The sequence below is a fragment of the Myotis nattereri genome, assembly GCF_964212035.1.
Source record: "Myotis nattereri genome assembly, chromosome: 1".
Taxonomy (NCBI): Eukaryota; Metazoa; Chordata; class Mammalia; order Chiroptera; family Vespertilionidae; genus Myotis; species Myotis nattereri.
The window spans coordinates 108,050,456-108,077,479 of NC_138075.1; the positions used below are offsets into that span (position 1 = coordinate 108,050,456).

The 27,024-nt window shown below is 41.6% G+C and overlaps 1 protein-coding gene across 1 annotated transcript in view; it reads right to left on the reverse strand.

Annotated features, from left to right (window-relative positions):
- PEAK1 (pseudopodium enriched atypical kinase 1) overlaps positions 1-27,024 on the reverse strand; it is a 144,747-nt gene that overhangs the window by 25,338 nt on the left and 92,385 nt on the right. The window contains exon 4 of the mRNA XM_081084317.1: positions 9,150-9,886. Within this exon, the coding sequence (XP_080940443.1) occupies positions 9,150-9,886 (737 nt within the window). The remainder of the gene's footprint in view (positions 1-9,149; positions 9,887-27,024) is intronic.

Here is a 27,024-nt window from a genome sequence, read left to right on the forward strand (position 1 = left end):
AGTAATATAGTAACTTGAATCCAGATTCTCTCTCTGTCGTTTACCCCTCAGTTTAAAAAGTGTGGGCTAAGACACAGAGTCACTCTGTCATTGGCACTAGACAGTTCCATGGTGTAGGTGCTGCAATTGCAGACGGTAGCTAGCTAAAGGTCTAGTCTAGGTGTACATTCTGTCTTGACAGACAGAGAAGGCCAGTAGCTTACCTTATCCATTAATTTACTAAGATAACATCTAGTCTTTCTAAGCTAAATTATCACTCAGAAGTCATTTAGGTATGTTAATTGGTTTTGAACCAGTGTATAGAATCAGTAAAAAAGAATTATGGAGCCGAAACCGGTTTGGCTCAGTGGATAGAGCATCGGCCTGTGAACTGAAAGGTCCCAGGTTCGATTCCGGTCAAGGGCATGTACCTGGGTTGCGGGCATATCCCCAGTAGGAGATGTGCAGGAGGCAGCTGATCGATGTTTCTCTCTCATCGATGTTTCTAACTCTCTATCTCTCTCCCTTCCTCTCTGTAAAAAATCAATAAAATATATTTAAAAAAAAAAGAATTATGGAAATAAAGAACCTTACCTTGAATTTACATAGAACTTGTGTTTTTAAAAACTCTCATATGCATTATCTCACTTGACACTAATCTCAGTCCCACAAAGTAGATGTATTATCACTGCAAACACCTGAAAGATGAGGAAACTGTGGGTTTCAGGTGTTTGCAGTGATAATACATCTACTGCCACTCTCTTAAAGTAACATCTGAAGAAACTAAGTGACAGTGAAATAAATGAGTACTCATCAGGAACATTTTGTTCTCTTTTAGCCAAACAATACTATAAATACCCTTACTGTCCCTTTTTAAAGCTGAGGAAGTTAAGACTTAGAGAGGCAACTTGTGATAAAGCTACTAAGTGGCAGAGCCAGGATATGAACCCAGATGTTTTGGACCACAAAGACCATGCTTTATTTATTACATGCTTTATTTATTACTTAGACAATGAATTTCTTACAGTGAATGTAACAGGACAAGAATTCTTGAAGTTGAGTTTTGGCCCTCTTAAAAAAGTGGGTTGTCTAGAATGAGCAATATACATTAAGAAATTAATATGTGACATAATGGACAAAGTGTAGGCTGTGGAGTCAGAGAGATTGGTAATTAAATACAGCTCTATCAATTTCTAGCTGTGTGGCCTTAAGAAAATTAGCTCACCAATAAGGATGCCTCTGCATCCCTGCGGAACCCCCACAAACTCTGGGACGCAACGAGTAGGAGGGCTACTGAGATGGGCCTTAAAGCCTAGAGCGTGTGCTCAGGTGGAGTTGCTACAGATGAGGGATTCACCTAACTCAGCATATACTGCAGGCAGGCCTGATGGCAGCTGGATGGCTTGGCTTCCTGACCCTATGGGACACATTAAGATTCAATCATGAAATTCCAGCAAAGGTAGTCAGTAACCATTCTTGTGTTTATGCAAACATCAGGCCAAATTGAATACAGTAGATAAATTAGTCTTGATTTGGTTTTTTGATAGCCATAGAGGAATTTTAAGAAGAAAAATCCTATTTCAATAGAGGTTGTTAAAACTAAAATGGTTTCTTTCCCTTCCACTGGACCATCTGTTATAGTTTGTCTCTGCCAGGTCACAAGCCCAGTTCCTTCTGTGCCCAGGACAGCAGGGAGTCTGAGTGGAAGATGACCTCTAACCAGACGCACCCGCTGCAGATCACCCTCAAGAAGGCAGCGGACCTCACCGGACCCCTTGGAATCCTCCTAATGCTGTTGACTTCTGGCCCTTGCATTATTAACAGACTAGTCCAATTTGTCAAGAAGCATATAGGGGTGGTTCAGTTGATAGTTCTGCACGCCCAGTACAGGCCTCTAGCAATGGTGAAATAGAAATGCAGTCCGCCTCATGATTGAGCCGGAAGTTCCAAGACAAAGGAGGGAATGAAAGGGCTAGGGCTACGCCCACCAACTTGCCCCAGGGCGATGGCTACGCCCTCCATCTTACCCCGGATCCTCCATCTTTTGGGCAGCAGCCTTAGCCATGTGCTCGGCAAGGAGCTTCTTCCTGGAAGCCCAAGCCTCTGCTAGTCACACCTAGGATTTCTTTAAACTAACCAATGACAATCAAGGGAAGTGCGCGCCATAGATACGACCACATCCTGTGTAACAAGACACTAACTTGCACCCGGCCAATCGGCAGGGCCCACAGTCCTCTCTCCTCCCCTTACTCCAACCCCCTATAAAACCCCTCTCCACACAGAGCTAGCTCTCTCTGCCACTTGCCGCTGTGTCGGTGAGTGTGGTCGGGGAGCCGAGCTAGCTCGAATAAAGACTCTTTGCTTTTGTGTCAGACTCAGCTGGCTCCCTGGTGGTCTTTTGGGGATCCTGAAATCTGGGCATAACACTGCCTCCCACAACATCATTGAAACTACCAACTATAAGACAAACAACCAGCATTCAGAACCATGGGGAAGTTGGCCCAGTGGAAGTTCTACAACTGGAAGGAAAGAAAGAAGCACAGTGACTGAGTAGGAGCTACAGTGGTGCGAAAAACAGAGGTACACAGTCACACACCAGGCGGGCTGCAACTGGATGCGCAGTTTCTTTTTCAATCGGAAGGGGTTACGAACTCTCGAATCCTCTGGGCTTGCTCGGGGTGGGTCTCTGAGGCCCCAGAACCCACGGGGAGAGGCGGCACTCCTTACAGTGGTTGGAAAGCGAGAAAGGCTCTGGAGTACAGCTGGTCGCCGGCACTGGGGGACGCCAAGCCCCAGAGTCCTGGAGAGGCGAGGAGCCGCGGAGACGCCATCACTGCTATTTGCTCCGCCCTGGCGGCTTCCTGAGGCCCCACCCTACTCAATTTACATTTCCATCCAGGCTGTGCCAGAGGCACAAGAGGAAACGCCTGCGCTTTTACAAACTTTCGAATCCACTGAGTTGGTTCAGGCGGGATCATGAGGCCCCAGACCCCACGGGGAGAGGTGGCACGGCCTTACAGCGGTCAGAAAGCGAGGGAGGCTCTGGCGCGCAGCTGCTCGCCGGCACTGGGGGACGCGAAGTCCCAGAGAGGCAAGGAGCTGTGGAGATGCTGCCATTGCTATTTGCTCCGCCCTGGCAACTCCCTGAGACCCCGCCCTAATCAATTTACATCCCCATCCAAGCTGTGCCAGGGGCACAAAAAGACCCACCTGGGCTTTTGTAGCCTAACCCAACAAATTGCAGACTTCAACTCCTCACATCCATGGGAGACACACTCAAGAAGCAGACCCAGGAGAACCAAGATGGCAGCGTAAAGAACAGACCTGTGCATGTTGCCTCCCACAACATCATCGAAACTACCAACTACAGAACAAACAGCTATCACAGAGAACCATGGGGAAGCTGGCCCAGTGAAAGCTCTACAACTGGAAGGAAAGAAAGAGCATTGAAACTGAGTAGGATGTGCAGAGACACCAAGTACAGAACCCAACCCAACAAACCGCATATTTCAACTCCTTGCATAGAAAGAAAAGCACTGAGACTGAGTAGGATGTGCAGAGGCACCAAGTACAGAGCCCAACTCAGCAGGCTGCAGATTTCGGCTTCTCGCATCCAGGAGGGACACGCTCGGGGGGCAGAGTCGGGTTTGGGGGAGGCCGGGGCCGGGCCCGGCTAGGTCTGCAATGTGGATTCGCCGTACCAGCAGGCGCACAAGCAAGCCCACCAGTTCCAGTCTCGCGTGGGATGCTGGGGGACGGCAGACGGGCAGTCTGTGCACTTGGTGGAGGGCGAAGTCCGAGCAGGCGTGCCTGATGTTCAGCCACCAGGAATGCCTGGAGATTATGTCTGTTGGGGAGGGGACAGTGTGCCAAACTTCGTGTTGCCCTGGTGAGGCTGGGATGGCCCCGGTGAGGTCGGGATGCCCCCGGAGAGGTCGAGACAGCCCCAGTGAGGTCAAGACTGCCCCAGTCAGGTGGGGATGGCCCCGGTGAGGTCGAGATGGCCCAGCGAGGTCGGGACGGCCCCAGTGACGTCTAAACGGCCTCGGTGAGGTTGGGACGGCCCCGGTGAGGTTGGGACGGCCCCGGTGAGGCCAAAATGGCTTCAGTGAGGTCGGAATGGCCCCGGTGAGGTTGAGACGGCATCTGGGGCCAGAATGGCCCCTGCGAGGTCAAGACAGCCTCGGTGAGGTCGAGACAGCCCCGGTCAGGTCGGGACAGCCCTGGTGAGATGGGGACGGCTCAGTGAGGTTGAAACAGATAATGGGGACCAGTATAGACTGATTAACAGGGGTAGATGCAGAGGCAGAACAGCATTGAACAGACTGTCAAACTACAGTGGGAAGCCTGAGGAGAGTTTTGGGGGGTGGGTTAAGAGATCAACTGAAGGACTTATATGCATGTATATAAGAATAACAGGAGAAACCAAGATGGCGGCATAGGTTAAAACTGGAGTTTGCTGCCTCGAACAACCACTTCAAAAAACAACTAAAAGACGGAATGGACATCATCCAGAACCACAGGAAGGCTGGCTGAGTGGAAATTCTACAACTAGGAGGAAAGAGAATATCATACCCAGACTCAGAGGAGGCGCAGTGCTGAAGTGAAATACTAAGGTGCTGAGTGCACGTGGAGCTGGCTGGAGGCGGAGGGCGCGGTTGTTGTTTTCAATTGGGAGGGAGTTTCAGACTCTGAGCTCCAGATCCGGGCGAGTCTCTAGGGACCCAGACTCAAACGGGAGAAGCGGGCCTGTCTGGCTTCGGTCAGAACTCGAAGGCAGCTTTCTCTCAGAGGTTTGCAGCAGTTGCTGGGACTCTGTGAGGCAGAGCCCCTAGGGACGGAATGGAGAGCAGCCATAACTGCTCGATATGGCCTGCCCTGTAGATCCCCAGGGACCCGCCCCGCCCAAGCCCTGCGCAGAGCCATTTGCCGGATAGCCTCAGGCAAATGCTAGATTAGCACCGCCCTAGAGATCCAGCACAGAAGCTCTCCCACTGAAGACACAGCGGACTCTCATAGCCAGTTAGCCTGGAGGTCAAATCACCCCCGGTATTGTCAACAACAATCAAGGCTTAACTACAACAAGACTGCGCACAAAGACCACTGGGGGTGCACCAAGAAAGCATAAAAAATGCGGAGACAAAGAAACAGGACAAAACTGTCAATGGAGGATATTGAGTTCAGAACCACACTTTTAAGGTCTCTTAAGAACTGTCTAGAAGCCGCCGATAAATGTAGTGAGATCCTCAAGAAATCTAATGAGACCCTCGATGTTATGATAAAGAACCAACTAGAAATTAAGCATACACGGACTGAAATAATGAATACTATACAGACTCCCAACAGCAGACCAGAGGAGTGCAAGAATCAAGGCAAAGATTTGAAATGCAAAGAAGCAAAAAACACCCAACCAGAAAAGCAAAATGAAAAAAGAATCCAAAAATACGAAGATAGTGTAAGGAGCCTCTGGGACAGCTTCAAGCGTACCAACATCAGAATTATAGGGGTGCCAGAAGATGAGAGAGAGCAAGATATTGAAAACCTATTTGAAGAAATAATGACAGAAAACTTCCCCTACCTGGTGAAAGAAATAGACTTACAGGTCAGGAAGCGCAGAGAACCCCAAACAAAAGGAATCCAAAGAGGACCACACCAAGACACATCATAATTAAAATGCCAAGAGCAAAAGACAAAGAGAGAATCTTAAAAGCAGCAAGAGAAAGAAACTCAGTTACCTACAAGGGAATACCCATACGACTGTCAGCTGATTTCTCAACAGAAACTTTGCAGGCCAGAAGGGAATGGCAAGAAATATTCAAAGTGATGAATACCAAGAACCTACAACCAAGATTACTTTATCCAGCAAAGCTATCATTCAGAAATGAAGGTCAGATAAAGAGCTTCACAGATAAGGAAAAGCTAAAGGAGTTCATAACCACCAAACCAGTATTATATGAAATGCTGAAAGGTATCCTTTAAGAAGAGGAGGAAGAAGAAAAAGGTAAAGATACAAATTATGAACAACAAACATGCATCTATCAACAAGTGAATCTAAGAATCAAGTGAATAAATAATCTGGTGATCATAATAGAATCAGGGACATAGAAAGGGAATGGACTGACTATTCTTGGGGGGGTGGGGAAAGGGGTGTGGGAGATGCGGGAAGAGACTGGACAAAAATCGTGCACCTATGGATGAGGACAGTGGGTGGGGAGTGAGGGCGGAGGGTGGGGCGGGAACTGGGAGGAGGGGAGTTATGGGGGGAAAAAAGAGGAACAAATGTAATAATTTGAACAATAAAGATTTAAGAATTCTGAAAAAAAAGAAAAAAGAAGAATAACCAATGGACACAAGACACTAGGGTGTAGGGGAGGCCAGGGGAACGTCAAGGGGTGGGGGGAAAAAGACGAAAAAAAAAAAAAAAGAAAATTAGCTCACCACTCAGCTTTATTTTCATCTGTCAAATGGATAAAAAAGATCTTAACCTCATAAAACTGATGTGAAGATTAAATTATAACACTAACACAGTTACTGGCACATTAACAAATCTTGATTATCTTCCTTTATAAAAGTATTTATGGAGGAAGCAGAGGAAGTACAGAGCAGGGAAAGACAACAGTCTCTTATTTGCTAGAGAATAAAGAAAAATGGAGAGATCTAAAATGGCGGCGGTATAGACGGACATGTCCCGTGCCTTGTCCCGGAGCAGATAGGGTGAGCAGCTGAAACTAGTACCATCCAGCTCAAATTGGCAGAGGAGATTCAGCTGGGAGACAGTTTGCAGCCAGGAAAGACAGAGGACTCCAGGAGAAAGGGGGGGGGGGCTGTTGGAGACTGCCGGATCGGACTCCCCTAACCGGGCAGCCTCCACTGCTGCTGAAATCTCCCAGAGCGGCCGACTCAGCCACGGAGACCATGCTATCTTGAGTGGCTGATATCGAAGCATATACATCCAGAGACCCTGCAACCATGGCATCCAGGGATCATCTCAAGCAGCGCAACTACGTGGACACAGACAAGCCTTGCTCCTCCTCACGGAAAGGTCAGATTTCACCTAAAGGTGCGGTTTGCAATCCAGGTTGGAGAGAGGAACATGCCCCGTGCCCCACAAAGTCCGCGGGCATTGGGGCCAGAGTGATCCGTGAGTGTGGAAGGGGTCCTGCAGGGCTGCTGGCAGAAGGGAACTCTAAAAATAAGTCCATAGCTGGACTGGGTGCAAAAAGGCACCCTTGGATTTTGCCAGTGTGTCGGCTGCTTAGTGCCAGGGGAGAGAGGACGTGCGGAAGAGACTGTGCACAGAGCTGGACAGTGGAGGGTTGCCAGTTCATGCACCTTCTCAGGCTCTTTTTTTTCTCTCTCTCCCCCTTAAATCTTTGTGTTTGATTATTAAACCCAATACATAGGATCACCCAATTGGGGTCACTCACAGAGACTGCAGGGGAAAGTTGTTATTGTGAAACCTGGGAATCATAGCGGGGAGTAACGATCAAAGAACCAGTTCCGGGGCAGTCGACTCTCCCATACCAGTATTAAGCATGATAGGGAAAACAAAACCTAACTACTGGCTAGAGAGGGCTTATAGCCTTGGAGGTCAATCCAGAAACACTGCCACCCAGGGGCTGAACCACAAACTGACTCTTCTGTAAACACAAATAAAGGCAGTGTGGGAAACAAATACTGCCTGCTTTAAAATCAGGACTGTGGTTTACAACACGGAGGAACAGTGTATTGCAGGGAACTTCAACACTCTCCTCAATACCTGACAGGACTAAGGTGTGCCAAACAGTAGAGTAGAGGAATTGAAGGACCTTCACTACTGAACATTTTTTTTTCATTAGTTTCTTTTACTCAAGAAACCAATATTTTTTCCTTCTTCATCACCTGATTTTACCTTTTTAATTACTACATTTTTATTTTTAACCAGTATTATTACTATTACCATTTTACCTTTTTTTATAGTGTCATTTTATTTTCTCTTTATTTTATTTTGGGATTAGTGTTCTATATTCTATTTTCATCTTTCCTTTAGCATCACTTTACTCTACCTCAACTTTACCTTTATGCCAAAACACTCTTCCTCACTTTTCACCTTTGGTTGTCCTGTTTCTCTTACCCTATTCCTGCTTTAGATTTTCCCTATTCCTTCTTTTTACCCCCTATTAAAGTCTCACCCTACTTATATATCTAATTTCCAATCCCCTGCTCTAAATCCATATACACCTCTCTCTTCTCTTTCTTCACTATCCAAATTTTTTTTTCTCTCTGTCGTTTTGTTGTTTGCTTGATTGTTGAGTATATTGGGTTTTTTTATGCTTATTTGTGAGATTGTTTTGCTTTTTCTTTTTATTTTTCTGTTGGTTTTTCCCCCCAGTTATTTTTTTGCTTCTGTGTTCCCTCGCCTCGCTTGATATTAGTTATTGTTTGTAGTTTGCATTCATCTCTAGGGATCTGTTGCTGGAATTTGTTGGGATTAGTGGCTGTTCTATTGGAGTTTTCTCCCCATAGAAATAGTTTCTTCCCCTCTTCTACTTCATTCTCTTTCTTTCCTCTCTTACTTTTTTTCCTTTTCCCAACTTCATTTTTGCACTCCTTTTCTTTACTTTTTCTCTTTTTTCTTTTTCTCTTCTTTCTTCCTTATCCCCTAATTCTCTTTGCTCTGGTGGTCACCTTTATTTGGGGTTATTAGTATCGTGAATAAGAGATCAACTAAAGGACTTGTATGCATGCATATAAGCATAACCAATGGAGGCTGGGGGATTGTCAAGGGGGGGGGGAAGGAAAGGAGACATATGTAATACTCTTTGTAATACTTTAAGCAGTAAAAAAAAAGGAAAAAAGGAAAAAAAAAGGAAAATGGAGTGGAAGACACGTAATAACAGACCTCATTTGTATAGCAGCCTTAGACTTCTTTGACCTTTAGAATATGAGTTAAGGTCCTTCTAAACTCCTAAGAATGATATTTACCCTTATCTTATCACCCAGTATCCTGTGTTGTAAGTCCTTCTCTTTGTTTTCTCCTCTAGATAAGGCCCCTGCTTATTATAATATCTGGTATGAGGTAGATGCTCAAAAACATTTTGCTGAGTGGAAGAATGGAAGAAAGAACAAAGCCATCCCAATAACAGTGTGTTGGATACGATTTTAGAATCAGATTTATAATATTTTCTTACCTTGACTGCATAACTATTAAGTGGATCTTTTGCATATGAAGCTGTGTAGTAAACTGCATCACCTGCCTCACAACATGGCTTGTCATTGGTTAGCCTGAAGTCTGACCAGCTGTCCATCCCAAAACGGAGTTTGTCTTTCTGCCCAGCCATAAAGAGGTCTTCACATTTAATAGCCAATTTCTTTAAGGCATCTGTATGAAGGCTTCGGATTTTTCCCACCACTTCTTCCCGATTCTCAAGTCCTCGATAAAGTGCATGTCTCTGTGGCTTCTGGATGCCTTGGCCCTGTCTCCAAGAGGGACCACGTTGACTAGACAGGGACTCCATACTGTTGGAAAATCTATCCTTAATATTTAGAGTGGTTAAACTGGAGATGCTGTTTGTTGCTGGTCGCTCCTTGTGTAAAGGTCTCTCTAAGGAGTCATAAGACTCAGTGTCCAGTCCCTTGAGTTCATAACTGATGGAAGAGCCAGCACTGCTGGCATCCCAGTTGGGATCGATATCATAGGTGGGATTAGCCATGACACAAAGATTAGTTTCCATGGATTTTTGGAGGTCTTTGGAGATCGGCTCTGTGTTGGCTCTTAAGATCATCTTCTTTGGCAGTGGGGGTGGTTCAGCTTGGGAAGCATTAGGTGCTTCTTGGTCTGTTTTCTCACCAAAGGTTATGGCATCATCCAAAGCCCCCTTAGTCTGCCGTGGATGCTTGGGAGGTATCATAGCTGCTCTAGATTGCCCTGCATTGTTTTAAAACAAACAAAGAAGAGAGAAAAAGTAAAGTTTTCATTACTGTTACATAATTGAAACTTAAGCAAAAAGAAGGTGGCCATAAGAATGTAAGAAGTCAATGCCTCAATTCAAAATAATAGAAGAAAACAACCAAATGAACAACTAGTTAAATATTAAAGGTAGAGCTTAATACTTGGTGGGAGCAATAAATGTGAAAATGTCTCAGTATTTCTGTGCCAGAGGAACAGGGTGATGGGCTTTGTTTTAAAAAAGGAATCCAGATTCTCCACTCCTGACCCCAAGAGTGCTGTATTTACCACACTAGGATACTAAGGAGTCACAGACACTAAAATAATTGTGTTGTGGAAGAATAGAGATAATAGTATTTATGAGTAAAAAAATACTGGGGAGCATTATTAAAAACAATTGAAACTATCAATGAGACCACTAAACTGGTCCTCAGGAGATACTATTCTATACTTTTAACTTTGTCCCAAAGTTATCTTATATTCTGTACAACACTTGCCATTTTCAATCTAACACATATGAATACGATTTCATAAACTACATTCTTTTATTTCACTACAGTGATGGATTCTGGCACTGCTTAAACTGGTCTATGTATAAGATCCAGTGATTGTGGTATATATAAGCAATTAACAGCTGTTCCAAATATCATTCACACACTCATGTAATTCTGTTTTATTGGGGAGGGGGCACATAAACTGTCATTTGAGAGATGCTAGTTCTGAACATCTCTGACAAGTCCTAGTTACAGAATTAATCATTTCTGATTCCTTTCCAGTATTTATGCTTAGAAGAAGATAAAACAGACATGTATGTGATCAATGACATCGTCGGGGCTTACTGTATATGGAATAGGGAGCATTATCTTTTTTTTTAAGACAGAGAAATTTACCATGAAATTTTTTTTAAAAAATATATTTCATTGATTTTTTAAATTGATTTTTACAGAGAGAAAGGGAGAAGGATAGAGAGTTAGAAACATAGATGAGAGAGAAATATCTATCAGCTGCCTCCTGCACACTCCCCACCGGGGATGTGCCCGCAGCCAAGGTGCATGCCCTTGACCAGAATCGAACCTGGACCCTTGAGTCCACAGGCCGACGCTCTATCCACTGAGCCAAACCGGTTAGGGCTACCATGAAACTTTTATTCAAAGCTATTAAAATTAGTAATGTTACTGACGCCTCAACTTAATATCTCACAGTTAGAGCATAGTGCTCTATTATAGGTTGAATTATGTTCCTTCTCCCAAAATATGTTGAAATCCCAATCCCTGGTACCTGTGAATGTAACCTTATTTGGAAATAGGGTGCTTTTAGAGGTGATGAAATTAAGATGAAGTCATTAGGGTGGGCCCCAATCCAATATGACTGGTATCCTTATAAGAGGCAAAATGATACATGAAAACAGATACACAGGGAGAACACCAGTAATGACAGAAGCAGAAATTGGAGTAATGCATCTGCAAGCCAAGAACTCCAAGGATTGATGGCTACCACAAGATACTAGGAAGAGATAAAGAAGTATTCTACCCAGAGTCCTAGCAGGAGCATGGCCTTGAAAGCACCTTGATTTCGGGCCCCTAGCTCCAGAACTGTGTGAGAATAAATTCCTCTTGTTTCAGGTGACCCAGTTTGTGGTACTTTGTTACAGCAGTCCTAGGGAACTAATACATGTTGTTACTGATGATCAGATAGAATAGAAGGCACTGATGGTCCTGAGGATGATAATGACCTAAAATGGTGGTTTGTTTAATTAAAAATATGTCCTTGTAGCAATGCCAAGGGTAAGCACCAATATAAACTGTGATTGTAATAACAATATATTTCACTTCCCATGCATGCAACTCTGCTCAAGAACATCTAATAGTTTATACAAACTATGACAATATATAGGGTTGGGTCAAAAAAAGGTTTACAGTTATGGGTATACAGACCAGTTTATTCTTTTATTATTATTTATTAATTATTATATTATTTTCCATAAGAAAAACTGTAAACCTACCATTGCTCCATCCTGTATATAGCAACACTAAAAAACCCCATTTCTTCACCAATGGTATGTAGCAATTTTTTAAACAAGGATTACAATACATATAAACAAAAATATTTATACTAATAATAGAGGAATATGCAAATTGTCATCACAGTAATGACTGAACAGCAGGCTGCTTGGGGAGACAAGGCTGGCAGTGGGTTTAGGGAAGGACGACCAAACGACTAAACAGCAGGCTGTGTGGGGCGACCAGGCTGGCAGAGGGGTAAGTGAGGGACAACCAAATGACTGAACAGCAGGCTGAGTGGGGTGACCAGGCCGGCAGGGGGGGGCGGGGCAGTTAGGGGCAATCAGGAAGGCAGGCAGGTGAGCAGTGAGGAGCCAGCGGTCCCGGATTGTTAGAGGGATGTGTGACTTCCAGTTTAGACCTAATTTCAGGCACCAGGCACAAATTTCATGCACCGGGCCTCTAGTGTATATACAGACAAAATGAGAATAAGAGGAAGACTATGACAATGCTAAACTCTAAGAGGGCCGGGATGTTTGTTTTACTCCTTTTTTGTATCTTTATGTTAGCAACAGGGTCAGGATATAATAGATGCTCAATAAATATTTTTTGAATGAGTAAGGAATAAATATTTAGGGTTGCAAGAGAAAAAGTGATACATTTGTATAGGTACCTAGAACAAGGAAAGATTCTGAATTATCAATTTTAAAAATTTCCAAAAAGAAAAGCCCAGGACCATAGGGCTTCAGTGATAAATTCGACCAAACGTTTACTGGTAAAGAAATATTAAAACCAATTCTTGCCCTACCAGTTTGGCTCAGTAGATAGAGTGACAGCCTGTGGACTAAAGGGTCTCGGGTTTGATTCCAGTGAAAGGCACATGCCTGGGTTGTGGGCTCGATCTCCAGTAGAGGGCATGCAGAAGGCAGCCAATCAATGATTGTCTCTCATCATTGATGTTTCTCTTTCTCCCTCTCCCTTCCTCTCTGAAACCAATAAAAACATATTTCAAAACAAACAAAGAAACAAAAAACAATCCTTCACAAACTCTTCCAAAAAATAGGAGGGAGGAACACTTCCTAACTTGGAATCTATGTGATCAATATCACCTACATACCAAAAACCAGATAAAGACATCACAAGAAAACTAGAGACTAATATCCCTTATGTATATAGACACAAAAATCCTCATGAAATACTAGCAAGCTGAATCAAGCAACATATAAAAAGGACAATCCAGGACCTCTGGCTCCTAACTGTTCACCTGTCTGTCTGCCTGACTGCCCCAAACTGCCTCTGCTGCCAGCCTGATCACCCCTAACCGCTGCCCCCTGCCGACCTGGATGCCCCCAACTGCCCCCCCCCCACCCCCAGGCTGGTTGCCCCATGCAGCCTGCTGCTCAGTCATTTGGTGGTCCCTCACTAAACCCCTGCTGGCCTGGTCTCCCCATGCAGCCTACCATTCAGTCATTTGGTTGTCTCTCACTAACCTTCCTGCAGACCTTATCACCCTACGCAGCCTGCTGTTCGGTCATTGGTCTGGTTGTTTTGGTCCCGACGCCCCCTGACTTTTTATATATTAGAATTACTAAAATTCTGAGGCACACCAAAAATATATTTTTTGTAGATCTGAGAAAAAAACAGGTATAATTTTGATTGATTAAAAAATAAAGTAATTATCTACCTTTTCTGCTCCAAAGTGAGTTTTTAAAAGACCAGGTGCCTATACTTGTATATAAGGATTTCTGGTACCAAGAATTAACCAATCAGACACAGTCTTATTATGTGACATGACCAATAAGATGCAACTATATTATATGATCTATACATTTATGGTTCAAGACAGGGCATTCACACTGGACAGCTATTACTATATTAGTTGTCATTTTTAAATTTGACAATCTAAGGCAGTGGTTCTCAACCTTCCTAATGCCGCGACCCTTTAATACAGTTTCTCATGTTGTGGTGACCCCCAACCATAAAATTATTTTCGTTGCTACTTCATAACTGTAATTTTGCTACTGTAATTTAATATCTGATATGCAGGATGTATTTTCATTGTTACAAATTGAACATAATTAAAGCATAGTGATTAATCACAAAAACAATATGTAATTATATATGTGTTTTCCGATGGTCTTAGGCGACCCCTGTGAAAGGCTCATTCAACCCCAAAAGGGGTTGCGACCCACAGGTTGAGAACCGCTGATCTAAGGCAAAAGAGGTTAGTGACCCTGACTAAATCATCAGGTATTGCATGTTTTAAAATTCTTTTGGCACACTGGTTGAAAATCACAGCTATACACCATGACAGAGTTGTCTTTATCCCAAAAATACAAGGTTGGTTTAACATCTGAAAATTGATGGAATATACCATGTAAACAGAAAAAAAGGGAGAAAAACCCTCATATGATCACCTCAATAGAGGCAGAAAAGCATTTGATAATATCCAACATATTTTCATGATAGAGACACTGAACAAAATAGGAAAATAAGGGAACACCCTCAACCTGATAAAGTGCAAATAACCAAGAGCTTATATCATACTTAACAGTAAAAAACTGAATATTTCCTGCTTAAAATCAGGAACAAGACAAGTATTTCCATTCTTGTCACTTCTGTTCTACATTGTACTGAAAACCTGGACAAAGAAACTAGGAAAGAAAAAAATTAAAATACTGGAAGAGAAGAAAAATGATCTCTATTCACCGGCAACATCATCTTATATATATGAAAGCTAAGGAATCCACAAAAAAACTGTTAGGACCAATATGCCAGAGTTTAGTAAGGTTACAGAATATAAAATCAATATAAAAATTAATTATATTTCTATATACAAGCAAAGAGCAACATAAAATTAAGTTAAGAAAACAATTCCACTTCCAACATCATCAGAAAGAATAAAGTATTTAAGAATTAACTTAACAAAAGACACTGTAAACTATCAAGCATTGCAAAAAGTAAATTAAAGATCTAAAAAAATAAAAAGATGTATGTTAAGATGGAAATACTACCAAATTGGTGTAAAAATTCAATGTAATTCCTATATCTCCGCTGGCTTTCTTGCAGAAATTGACAGGATGATCCTAAAATTCACATGGAAATACAAGGGATCTAAAGTGGCACCCCCAATTTTTTTCTTGAAAGAGAACAGTGTTTTCGAACTCACATTTACTGATTTCAAAACTTACTTGAAAACGACAGTAATCAAGATTGAGGAATACTATCATAGAAATAGAAATATAGATGAATAAAATAAAATTCAGAGTCCAGAAATAAAACTTTATATTTATGGTCAATCAATTTTAAACCAGGACACCAAGAGAATTCAATGGGAAATAGTTTCTTCAGCAAATGGTGCTGGGACAACTGGACAAAGCTAACTCCTACTTCATATTAAACATAAAAATTAACTCAAAATGTACCAAAAAGCTAAAATTATAAAACATAAAATAAATACTTTCTACTTTTAGTTATGTAATGGTTTCTTAGATATAACACCTAAAGCACAAGCAACAAAATAAAAACTAAATTGGAATTCATAAAATTAAAAATTTTTGTGCTTCAAAGGAAAATTTCAAGAAAATGAAAAGACAAACCATAGAATGGTAGAAAATATGTGTAAATTATATATCGGAAAAGACTTGATTCAGAATTTCCAAATAGAGAATCCAAGATGGTGGCCAACAGGGCAGCAGTGAGGGAGAATGTGAGTGAGGGAGTGAAAGGGGAGTGTGTGGACGTGTGGGGCGTGCGTGTGTGTGTGTGTGTGTGTGTGTGAGTGTGTGTGTGTGTGTGTGAGTGAGGGACAATTATATCCCACGGGACTTTTAGGGACTGACGGACCAGGCTCCCCTAGCTGGGCAGCCTCTCCTGGGGCAGCTGGCTCTGCCACAGAGGCTGTGCCATTTTGAAGGGGAGAGCAGCTGTGACTGGGAGTTCAGGCTCACCTCCACCCGGGGAGCCCTCAGATACCACTTAGGACCCTACAGCCACACCGGCCAGGGACCGCCTCGGCTGTGAACCCACAAACACCGAGACTCCAGCCTCCCTGGCCGCAGACTTTTAAAACATTTGTCGGGGGGAGACAAAATGATGGTCGAATAGGTGGACATGTCCGTGCCTTCTCATGGAGGAGATAGAACAACTAAATTGAATAATATCCACTTGTAATTGGCAAATTAAACACAGCTGGTGAAACAATCTGTGGCCAGAAAGGTCAGAGGACGCCTGGATCAGGGATCTGGGCTGGAGAGAGAGACACAGAAGGAAACAGTTGAACCAAGTCAGCGTCCTTAGGGGACATGCATAACACTTGACTGTGGACAGGGGTCCGCAGGGATGCTGGCAGCCAGGGACTCTAGATCTAAGTCCACAGCCATGGGAGGCTGTGCCCAGAAAGGCAGCTGAAGTTCTGCACCAACCGTGCAGTGCAGGAAGGAGAGAGATGCGCAGTAGCGCGGTTGCTCTGTCTTTATATTTTCCTTGCTTTTACTCGCTAAACCCAGTACATAGGATCTTTTAATTACAAATATTCACCAAGGCTGAAATGCAGGTGGAGGTGATTTTGTAGAGGCTGGGGAGCAAGACAGGGAGAGGTGACGAGGAATCCAGCTCTGGGACATTCCAGTCCCTCCAACTATAAATAGCCATTTTTCTCCTGAAGAGCCAGCCCTTCCTACCAGCACAGCTGCACCCAGCCTTGAGCTCTGCAGGGAAACAAGGATTCTGAATATCCCCAAGGAGCCCTCAAGGACTGGGTTGAGGGGCCATTTGATCCTAGAAACTAATACAGCAACACCCTCACCTACAGCCTGTGTCAGAAATAGATGCTTGTGTAAATACGACTGAAAGCAGGCAAACAAAGCGGACAGATTGGTCCCGCCTGCCTGAAATCAAGGCAGGCACAGAGGAGCGGTGGATCACTGGGAACTTCAACACGATGCTGACTACCTAACAGGAAGCTGATAGGTGGCAGAAAGACCAGTAGAGAGGGGTCTTAAACCAGCCCCATGGGACATTTAAACTCAGTTGAAGCGAGCACACTTCTCTACTTCAACTTTTTATTTTTTATCTTTTACTTAAGAAAGAAAAGAAGCCCTGACCGGTTTGGCTCAGTGGATAGAGCATCAGTCTGCGGACTGAAGGGTCCCGGGTTCGATTGCAGTCAAGGGCATGTACCTTGGTTGCGGGCACGTCCCCAGTGGGGGGTGCGCAGGAGGCAGCTGATGGATGTTTCTCATCAATGTTTCTAACTCTCTAGCTTTTCTTCCTCACTTTTCCCTTTTTCATCCTGTTTCTCTTCTCCTGTTCCTGCTTTGTAGTTTTTTTCTCTCCTTTTTTTTTTAATACCTTGTTAAAAATTGATCTTCTTTATCTGTTTTAATGAAGCATTACTATTATGGTAGTCTCTGTTGGCTTACTCATATATGTAATTCCCTCTCCCCTGCTCCAAGTCCATGCACCCTTCTCTTTTTCTTTGCTAGCCAATTTTTTTATTTCTCTTTTTTTTAATGCTGTTGTTTTTCCTTTCCTCGCTCGCTCTCTTCTTCTCCTAATTGCTTAGTTTCACTTATCAAACTTAAGCCTATTTGCTTTCTATCCTATTCTCCATTTCCAAAAATAGATAAATATATAGACAGATTAAAGAAAGAAAAATATTTAATTAACTTTAAAAAATTTATTATTTTGCTTTTTACTTTTCTCCTTATTCACTCATTCTCTTTCTACCTCCTCTATACTGAACTGTGGCCATTCCCCTATTCATTCAATTCCTTTATCTTACCTTACTGAAATAACCTCTGCCTCTTGAGATTCAGTTCCCTCCCTTTTTTTTCTGGGTGTTTGTTGTTTGCACTTCTTGGTTTATATGTTTTGTGGAGTTTTCTCCCTATCTACATATATTTTTCCCCTTCTTTTTTCTTATTTCTCGTACTTTTTTCCCCTTAATGTCAATACCATTTTTGTGCTCTTTTCTTTGCCCTAATTCTCTTGTCTCTGGTGGTCACCTTTATTGGGGTTATCGGTGTTGTGATTACGTGCATGTTTTGTGCCCTCTATGTTGCGTCTTGTCGAGTTGTAATTTGTGCCTTTTGGTCAACATGGCAGAGAGGCATAACCAGACACCCTGAGAGGAGCAAAAATGGGGAGACAAAAAAACAGCACCCATATGAAAATAAAAAAAAAGGAATCATCAGAAAAGTAAACAAAATGTAGGTAAGCAATTTGTCAGAGAAGGAAATCAGAGCAATGATCAATAATGATGCTGAAAAGGATGGAAAACAAATTCAATAACATGTATAAGAATCAAGAGGAAATGAAAAATAACCAAGAAGAAATGAAGAATGACATAGCTGCAATAAAGAACATAATAGAAAGCATAAACAGTAGACTAGAAGAAGCTAAGGACTACATTAGCAAGCTAGAGGACAAGGTAGGAAAAAACATCAAGCAGAGCAGCAACTGGGAAAAAAAAACATAAAAAGCAGGAGGAGAGCCTAAAGGAGCTTTGTAAAAACAGGAAATGAAACATAATAGGAGTAGCAGAAGGAGAGGAAACTGAGCAAGGAATAGAAAACCTGTTTGAAGAAATAATGACAGAAAACTTCCCAAATACTGGGAAGAAAAAACTCCAACAGTTCAAGAAGCACACACAGTCCCAAACAAGGTGAACTGAAAAAGACCGACATCAAGACACATCATCATTAAATTGGAAAATATCAACGACAAAATAAGAATCTTAAAGGCTGCAAGACAAAGACAGACAGTTACATACAAGGTATCTCCCATCAGACTATCAACTGATTTCTCAACAGAAACATATCAAGCCAGAAGGGAATGGAATAAAATATACAAAGTGATGCAAAGCAAGGGACTAAATCCAAGAATACTATACCCAGCAAGGCTATCATTCAAAATTGAAGGTGAAATAAGGAGCTTCATAGACAAAAAAAGGCTAAGGTAATTTAATATCACCAAGCCACCAATGAAAGAAATACTAAAAGGACTGATGTAAAAAGAAGAAGTAACAGGGAAGAAGGAACACAGGCATAAAAAATAAAAATGGCAACAAACAAGTACCTATCAATAATAACCTTAAATGTAAATTGATTAAATGCTCCAATTAAAGACATAGGGTAGCTGAATGGATAAAAAACCGTGACCTATATATCTACTGTCTAGAAGAGACCCACCCTCAGAAAAAAGGACTCAAACAGACTGACAGTGAAGGGATGGAAAAAATTTTTGCAAGCGAATGGAAATGAAAAAAAAAAAGCTTTTGTAGCAATACTTATATCTGACAAAATAGACCTCAAAGTGAAGGGAAAAATAAGAGATAAGGAAGGCCACTTCATAATACTAAAGGGAGCAATTCAACAAGAGGATATAACTCTGGTAAAAATATGCACCCAATATAGGAGCACCCAAATACATAAAAAAAACTTCTGGAAGATATAAAGGGAGAGACTGACAGCAATACAGTCAGAGTAGGGGATTTTCATACCCCATTGACACCACTGAATAAATCCTCTAAACAAAAAATCAGCAAAGAAACATCAATCCTAAATGACTCACTAGACCAGAGGGACTTAATTGACATCTTCAGAACATTTCATCCCAAAGTTACAAGAATAAACATTTTTCTCAAGTGCACATGGGACATTTTCAAGATAGACCACATATTGGAACCACAGGAAAGTCTCTTCAAATTCAAGGAGATATAAATGATATCAAGCATCTTCTCAGATCACAATGGATTAAATTAGAAATAACCTACAATAAAAACAATTAAAAAAAATCAAACACTTAGAAGCTGAATAGCATGCTATGAAACAATGATTGGGTTACCAAATAGATCAAAGAAGAAATAAAAAGCATCCTGGTAACAAACAACGATGAAAACACACAACAATCCAAAATCTATGGGACACAGTGAAAGCAGTCCTGAGAGGGAAGTTAATAGCTCTACAGGCCCTCCTCAAAAAAAAGAAAAAGAAAAAATGGTAATTATCTAACCCTACAACTTAAAGAATTAGAGAACAAAAAAACCCCAGAGTAAGCAGAAGGAAGAAAATAAATGACATAGAGATAAAAAACAAACAAACAAAAAACAACTATAACAAAAAAAAAAAACAAATACAAAAGATCAATAAAACCAAGAGCTAGTTTTTTGAAAGTTTAAAATAAGATTGATGAACCTCTTGCCAAGCTCACCAAGAAACAAACAGATAGGACCCAAATAAACAAAATCAGAAATGAACGAGGTGAAGTAACAACTGACCCCACAGAAATTCAAAGGATTGTAAAAAAATACTATAAACAAGTCTAGTCCAACAAACTACACAACCTAGACAAAATGGACACATTCTTAGAAAAAAATACAAGCTTCCAAAACTCAATCAGGAAGAATAAAAAAACCTGAATAGGCCGATAAGTAGTGATGAAATTGAAGCAGTAATCAAAAATCTTCCAGTAAACAAAAGCCCTGGACTGGAGAGCTGCACAAGAGAGTCTACCAAACATTCAAAGAAGAACTAAAATCTATCCTCCTCAGACTATTCCAAAAATTTTAAGAGGAAGGCACACTTCCAAGCTCTTTCGATGAAGCCAGCATTATCCCAATCCCAAAACCCGATAAAGACACTAGAAAGTAAGAAAGAGAACTACAGGCAATATCCCTGGTGAACATATGCTAAAATCCTCAACAAAATTCTAGCAAATTGGATCCAGCATTACATTAGAAAGATCAAACACCATGACCAAGTGGGATTTATTCCGGGGAAGCAAGGATGGTATAACATCCACAAATCAACAGAAGTGATGTATCACATAAACCAACTGAGAGACAAAAATCACATAAGCATATCAATGGATGCAGAAAAAGCATTTGACAAAATCCAACACCCTTTCTTGATAAAAACTCTCAACAAAGTGGGAACAGAGGTATCATACCTCAACATAATGAAAGCCTTATATGACAAACCTACAGCCAACATCATATTCAATGGGCAAAAACTAAAACCATTTCCCCTAAGACCAGGAACAAGACAGGGATGCCCACTCTCACCACTCCTGATCAACATAGTACTGAAAGTGCTAGCCATAGCGATGAGACAAGAAGGAGAAATATAAGGCATCCAAATGGGAACAGAAGAAGTAAAACTGTCATTATTTGCAGAAGAGATGATACTGTACATAGAAAACCCTAAAGACGCCATTAAAAAACTTCTAGAACTAATAAATTAACTTGGCAGTGTAGCAGCATAAAAATAACACCCGGAAGTCTATGGCTTTTTTTATACAGCAATAATGAACTCACAGAAAAAGAAACTAAAAAACGATACCATTTTCCATTGCAACAAAAAAATTAAGGAGAAACCAAGATGGCGGCACAGATAAACACCTGAAACTGCTGCCTCGCACAACCACTTCAAAAATACAACTAAAAGACAAAATGGATATCACCTAGAATCACAGGAAGGCTGGCTGAGTGGAAATTCTACAACTAGAAGGAAAGAGAAAAACACACTGAGACTCAGAGGAGGTGTAGAAGTAAAGTGCAGAGGTATGGAGGCGCACGTGGAAAGGGCTGGCAACTGAGGATGTGGTTGTCTTTTTCCATCGGGAGGGAGGCACAAGCTCCCGATTGCTCTGAACTCCAGTTCTGGGCGAGTCTCTGGGGACCCAGACTCATATGGGGAGAAACTGGACTGTCTGGCATCGGGTGGAACTCGAGGGCAGCTTTCACTCAGAGGTGCTTGCAGCGATTACCACTGGACACTGACACCTGGGGCCTCTTAGGGCAGGGCTGAGGATCATCCATAGCTGTTTGCTCCGCCCTGTTGATTCCCTGAGACCCCGCCCCACCCAAGCTGTGTGCAGAGGCTTTTGCATATGAATGGCCTGACCCTTTGCAATCTAAAATTACCTAACAAACTTCAACTGTGTCAGAGAGATACAGAACATCCAAAAGAAGGCCCAAGGCCCCATAGCAGCTTGCACTGCTTCACAGCTGGGCCTCATCTGGGCACCTCCAAACTCCAAACAAAGAAGAGGAATCTGTAGATCTCTCCATAGCTTCTGCTGGGTAGCCTCAGGCAGAGACTAAATTAGCACCTCCTTAGAGATCCAAGAACCAATGTACCCAGTGGTCAGAGTGGGACCATCCAGATTACAGCTCCTCAGATCCATAAGGGACATACTCAGGGGGCAGACTCAGTGAGCACCAAAGCCCCACTGAAGCAAGTCTTGTCCATTAAGGTGTCTCCAGCACAGAAGTTCTCCCACCATAGACACAGGTGATTCTCACAGCCAATTGGCCTGGAGGTCAATTCCTCCCAGTGATACCAACTACAATCAAGGCTTAACTACAATAAGACTGTGCACACAGTCCACAGAGGGTTGCAGCAAGAGTGTCCACCTCAGATAATTGGGGAGGCTGAGCCACTGGGTCCTATAGGACACCTAGCACACAAACCCACCCTATCAACACAGGGAAGCAGCCAAAATGCAGAGACAAAGAAACAGGTCACAAATGACAGAAATGGAGGAAAGCAAACTACTGGATATAGAGTTCAAAACCACGGTTATAAGGTTTTTCAAGAATTTTCTAAGGACCGCCGATAAATTTTGTGAGACCTTCAATAAATCTAGTGAGACCCTCGAGGTTATGAAAAAGGACCAACTAGAAATTAAGCATACACTGACTGAACTAAAGAATATTATACAGAGGTCCAACAGCAGACTAGAGGATCACAAGAATCAAGTCAAAGATGTGAAATACAAAGAAGCAAAAATCACCCAACCGGAAAAACAAAAATAATGACAGAAAACTTCCCCTACCTGGTGAAAGAAATAGACTTACAAGTCCAGGAAGCGCAGAGAACCCCAAACAAAAGGAACCCAAAGAGGACCACACCAAGACACATCATAATTGAAATGCCAAGAGCAAAAGACAAAGAGAGAATCTTAAAAGCAGCAAGAGAAAGAAACTCAGTTACCTACAAGGGAATACCCATACGACTGTCAGCTGATTTCTCAACAGAAACTTTGCAGGCCAGAAGGGAGTGGCAAGAAATATTGAAAATGATGAATGCCAAGAACCAAGAACCAAGATTACTTTATCCAGCAAAGCTATCATTCAGAATTGAGGGTCAGATAAAAAGCTTCACAGATAAGGAAAAGCTAAATGAGTTCATCACCACCAAAACAGTATTATATCAAATGATGAAAAGTATTCTTTAAGAAGAGGAGGAAGAAGAAAAAGGTAAAATAAAAATTATGAACAACAAATACATATCTATCAACAAGTGAATCTAAAACTTAAGTGAATGAAAAATCTGATGAACAGAATAAACTGGTGAATATAGAATCAGGGGCATAGAAAGGGAGTGGACTGACAATTCTCGGGGGGAAATGGGTGTGGGGGGTGCGGGAAGAGACTGGACAAAAATCGTGCACCTATGGATGAGGACAGTGGGGGGTGGGGAAGTGCAGAGGTTGGGGTGGGAAGCGAGTGGAAGAAAGCTATGGGGGGAAAAAAGAGGAACAACTGTAATAATCTGAATCAGAAAGATTTAATTTTTTTAAAAAATTAAGATACCTAGGAATAAACTTAACTAAGGAGATAAAAGACCTGTACCTGGAAAACTATAAGACATTGAAAAAAGAGATAGAGGAAGACATAAAGAAATGGAAGAATATATCATGTTCATGGATTGGTAGAATCAACATCATTAAAATGTCCATACTACCCAAAGCAATCTATAGATTCAAGCAATCCCCATTAAAATACCAAAGGCATATTTCACAGACCTAGAACAAACACTCCAAAAATTCATATGGAATAAGAAAAGACCCGGTATAGCCACGGCAATCCTGAGAAAGAAGAACAAAGTGGGAAGGATCTCAATACCAGATATCAAGCTATATTACAAAGCCACTGTTCTCAAAACTGCCTAGTACTGGCACAAGAACAGACATATAGACCAATGGAACAGAACAGAGAACCCAGAAGTCGACCCTAGCCATTATGTTCAATTAACATTTGACAAAGGAGGCAAGAGCATACAATGGAGTCAAGACATTCTTTTTTATTGAATGGTCGTTGGGAAAATTAGACAGATACATGCAAGAAATGAAACATCAACTTACACCACACACAAAAATAAACTCAAAATGGATAAAGGACTTAAACATAAGATGGGAAATCATAAAAATCTTCAAAGACTTCATAGGTAGCAAAATATCAGACATATGTCATAGCAATATCTTTTCTGATACAGCTCCTAAGACAATCGAAACTAAGGAGAAAATAAACAAATGGGACTACATCAAAATAAAAAGCTTCTGCACAACAAAAGAAAGCATCAACAAAACAACAAGAAAGCCCACTGCATGGGAGAACATATTTGCCAATGTTACTATATCCGATAGGCGTTTAATTTCCAAAATTTACAGGGAACTCATACAACTTAACAAAAGGAAGATAAATAATCCAAATCAAGCAATGGGCAAGGAACCTAAATAGATACTTTTTGAAAGAGGACATACAGAAGGTGGAGAGACATATGAAAGCATGGTCAAAGTCACTAATTATCTGAGAGATGCAAATTAAAAAGACAATGAGGTACCATCTCACACCTGTCAGAATGGCTATCATCAACACTCAACAAATGACAAGTGCTGATAAGGATATGGAGAAAAAAGGAACCCTGGTACACTGCTGGTGGGAATGCAGACTGGTATAGCCAAAGGGGAAAACAGTATGAAGATTCCTCAAAAAATTAAAAATGGAACTCCCATTCGATCCAGTAATCCCACTTCTGGGAATATATCCCAAGAAAGCAGAAACACCAATCAGAAAGGATATATGGTATGCACCCCTATGTTCATAGCAGCACAATTTAGAATAGCTAAGATTTGGAAACAGCCTAAGTGCCAATCAGCAGGTGAGTGGATTAAAAACCTGTGGTACATCTACACAATGGAATACCATGCTGCTGTAAAAAGAAGGAACTGTTACCATTTTCAACAGCATCGATGGATCTGGAGAGCATTACTGTAAATGAAAGAAGCTAGTCGGAGAAAGATAATTATCGCATGATCTCACTCATATGTGGGATATAATGAACAACATAAACTGATGAACAAAAATAGATCCAGAGATTAAGAAACACTGATCAAACTTTCCAACCTCAGACAAAAGGCGGGGAGGGGGCGGGGCAGCATCAGAGATCAACTAAAAGACTTGTATGCATGCATATTAGCATAACCAATGGACATGGACACTGGGGCGGTGGGGGCCTGTCCTGAGGGGTGGCAGGGGAGGTATCAATCGGGGGAAAAGGAGACACATGTAATACTTTAAACAATAGAAAAATAAATAAATAATCCATTAAAAGTGGGTAAAGGATTTACATAGACATTCCTCCACAGAAGATATACAGATGGCCAGTAAGCACATGACAAAGTTGCTCATCATTACTCATTAGGTAAAAGCAAACCAAAACCATGAAACCCCCACCTTAACATCAACTGAAGTAGTTATAAAAAGATGGACAAGTGTTGGAGAGGATATGGAGAAATTCATATCCTCATACATTGTTAGTGGGAATGTAAACCTTAAACCAGTGGTTCTCAACCTTCTGGCCCTTCAAATACAGTTTCTCATGTTGTGACCTAACCATAAAATTATTTTCATTGCTACTTCATAACTGTAATGTTGCTACTGTTATGAAGTGTAATGTAAATATCTGATATGCAGGATGGTCTTAGGCGACCCCTGTGAAAGGGTCGTTCGACTGCCAAAGGGGTCGCGACCCACAGGTTGTGAAAAGCTGCAAACACAAATGCTCACAGCAGCATGATTCATAATAGCCCCAAAGTGGAAACAACCCAAATGTAGAGCAACTGATGAATGGATAAACAAATTATAGTATAGTTATATAATCGAGTATTATTCAACCATAAAAGAAATGAAATACTGATACATGCTACAGCTAGTATGAAACTTGTAAACATTATGTAAGTGAGAGAAGGCAGTTACAAAAGACCACTTATCATATGATTCCACTTACATGCAAAGTCCAGAAATATATAAATTCAGAGATAGAGAGTAGGTTAGTAGTTGTCAGGGGCTGGGGGAAGGGGAGAATAAAAATGGAGAGTTCCGGTTTATGGTGATGAAATGTTCTAGAATTAGATACTGGTAATGGTTTGTAAATTCTGTGAATATAATAAAACTCAGTAAATTCCACACTCTAAATGGGTAAATTTTATGGTATATAAATTATATCTCAATAAAGAAAATCAACAATCTATTCATAGAAACTACTATAAATTCAGTTTTCAGTCACATCTTCCCATTCCTCTGTACATTACCAAGGATCTAAGGGTTTAACTCTTCCTGTGATGCTGAGGCCTCCCTCCCTCGCAGAGCCACCCCAATCCTATTTTGAAACAGCTTATATGAGAAGTCAAAACCACAGTTTACTTACAAGATGACAGAAATATGCTTTATAACAAACTTTCATTTTCCAGTAGCTGACCTAGACCTTTCAGAGATGAAATGCAATAAAGGTTAGAAGCAGTGAGAACTGCACCAGTGGCTCCTTACCATCCTTTGTCTGATTACTGTATCAATCTCCTTTTACCACTATCTTGCAGTTTTGCTTCCTTCACCAAACTAGTCATTAGAGATATTTTTTTTTTTAAACACCAAAGTTGATTATGGCACTCCTCTAATTTAAAAATTGTCCTTAGCCCTGGCTAGGTAGCTCAGTTGGTTTGACTGTCCTACCGATATACCAGGGTTGCCGGTTCGATCCTCAGTCAGGGCACTGTACAAGAATCAACCGATGAATACATAAATAAGTGGAACAACAAATTTCTCCCTCCCCACACATACACACACATCCCCTCTTTCTAAAATCAATTTTTAAAATGTCCTAGAGAATTTGAACTTGATCACAAAGACAGAATTTTCTTTGCAAGCCTTTCAATGACCTATTCCTGGTTGTCTTTCTCTTGTAGCACTTTCCCTTGCATCTTAAAGTCAGAGCTAAAAATCTGTTTGCAGTTTCTCCAGCACTTTTGTCTACTTCAACCCTCTTCCAG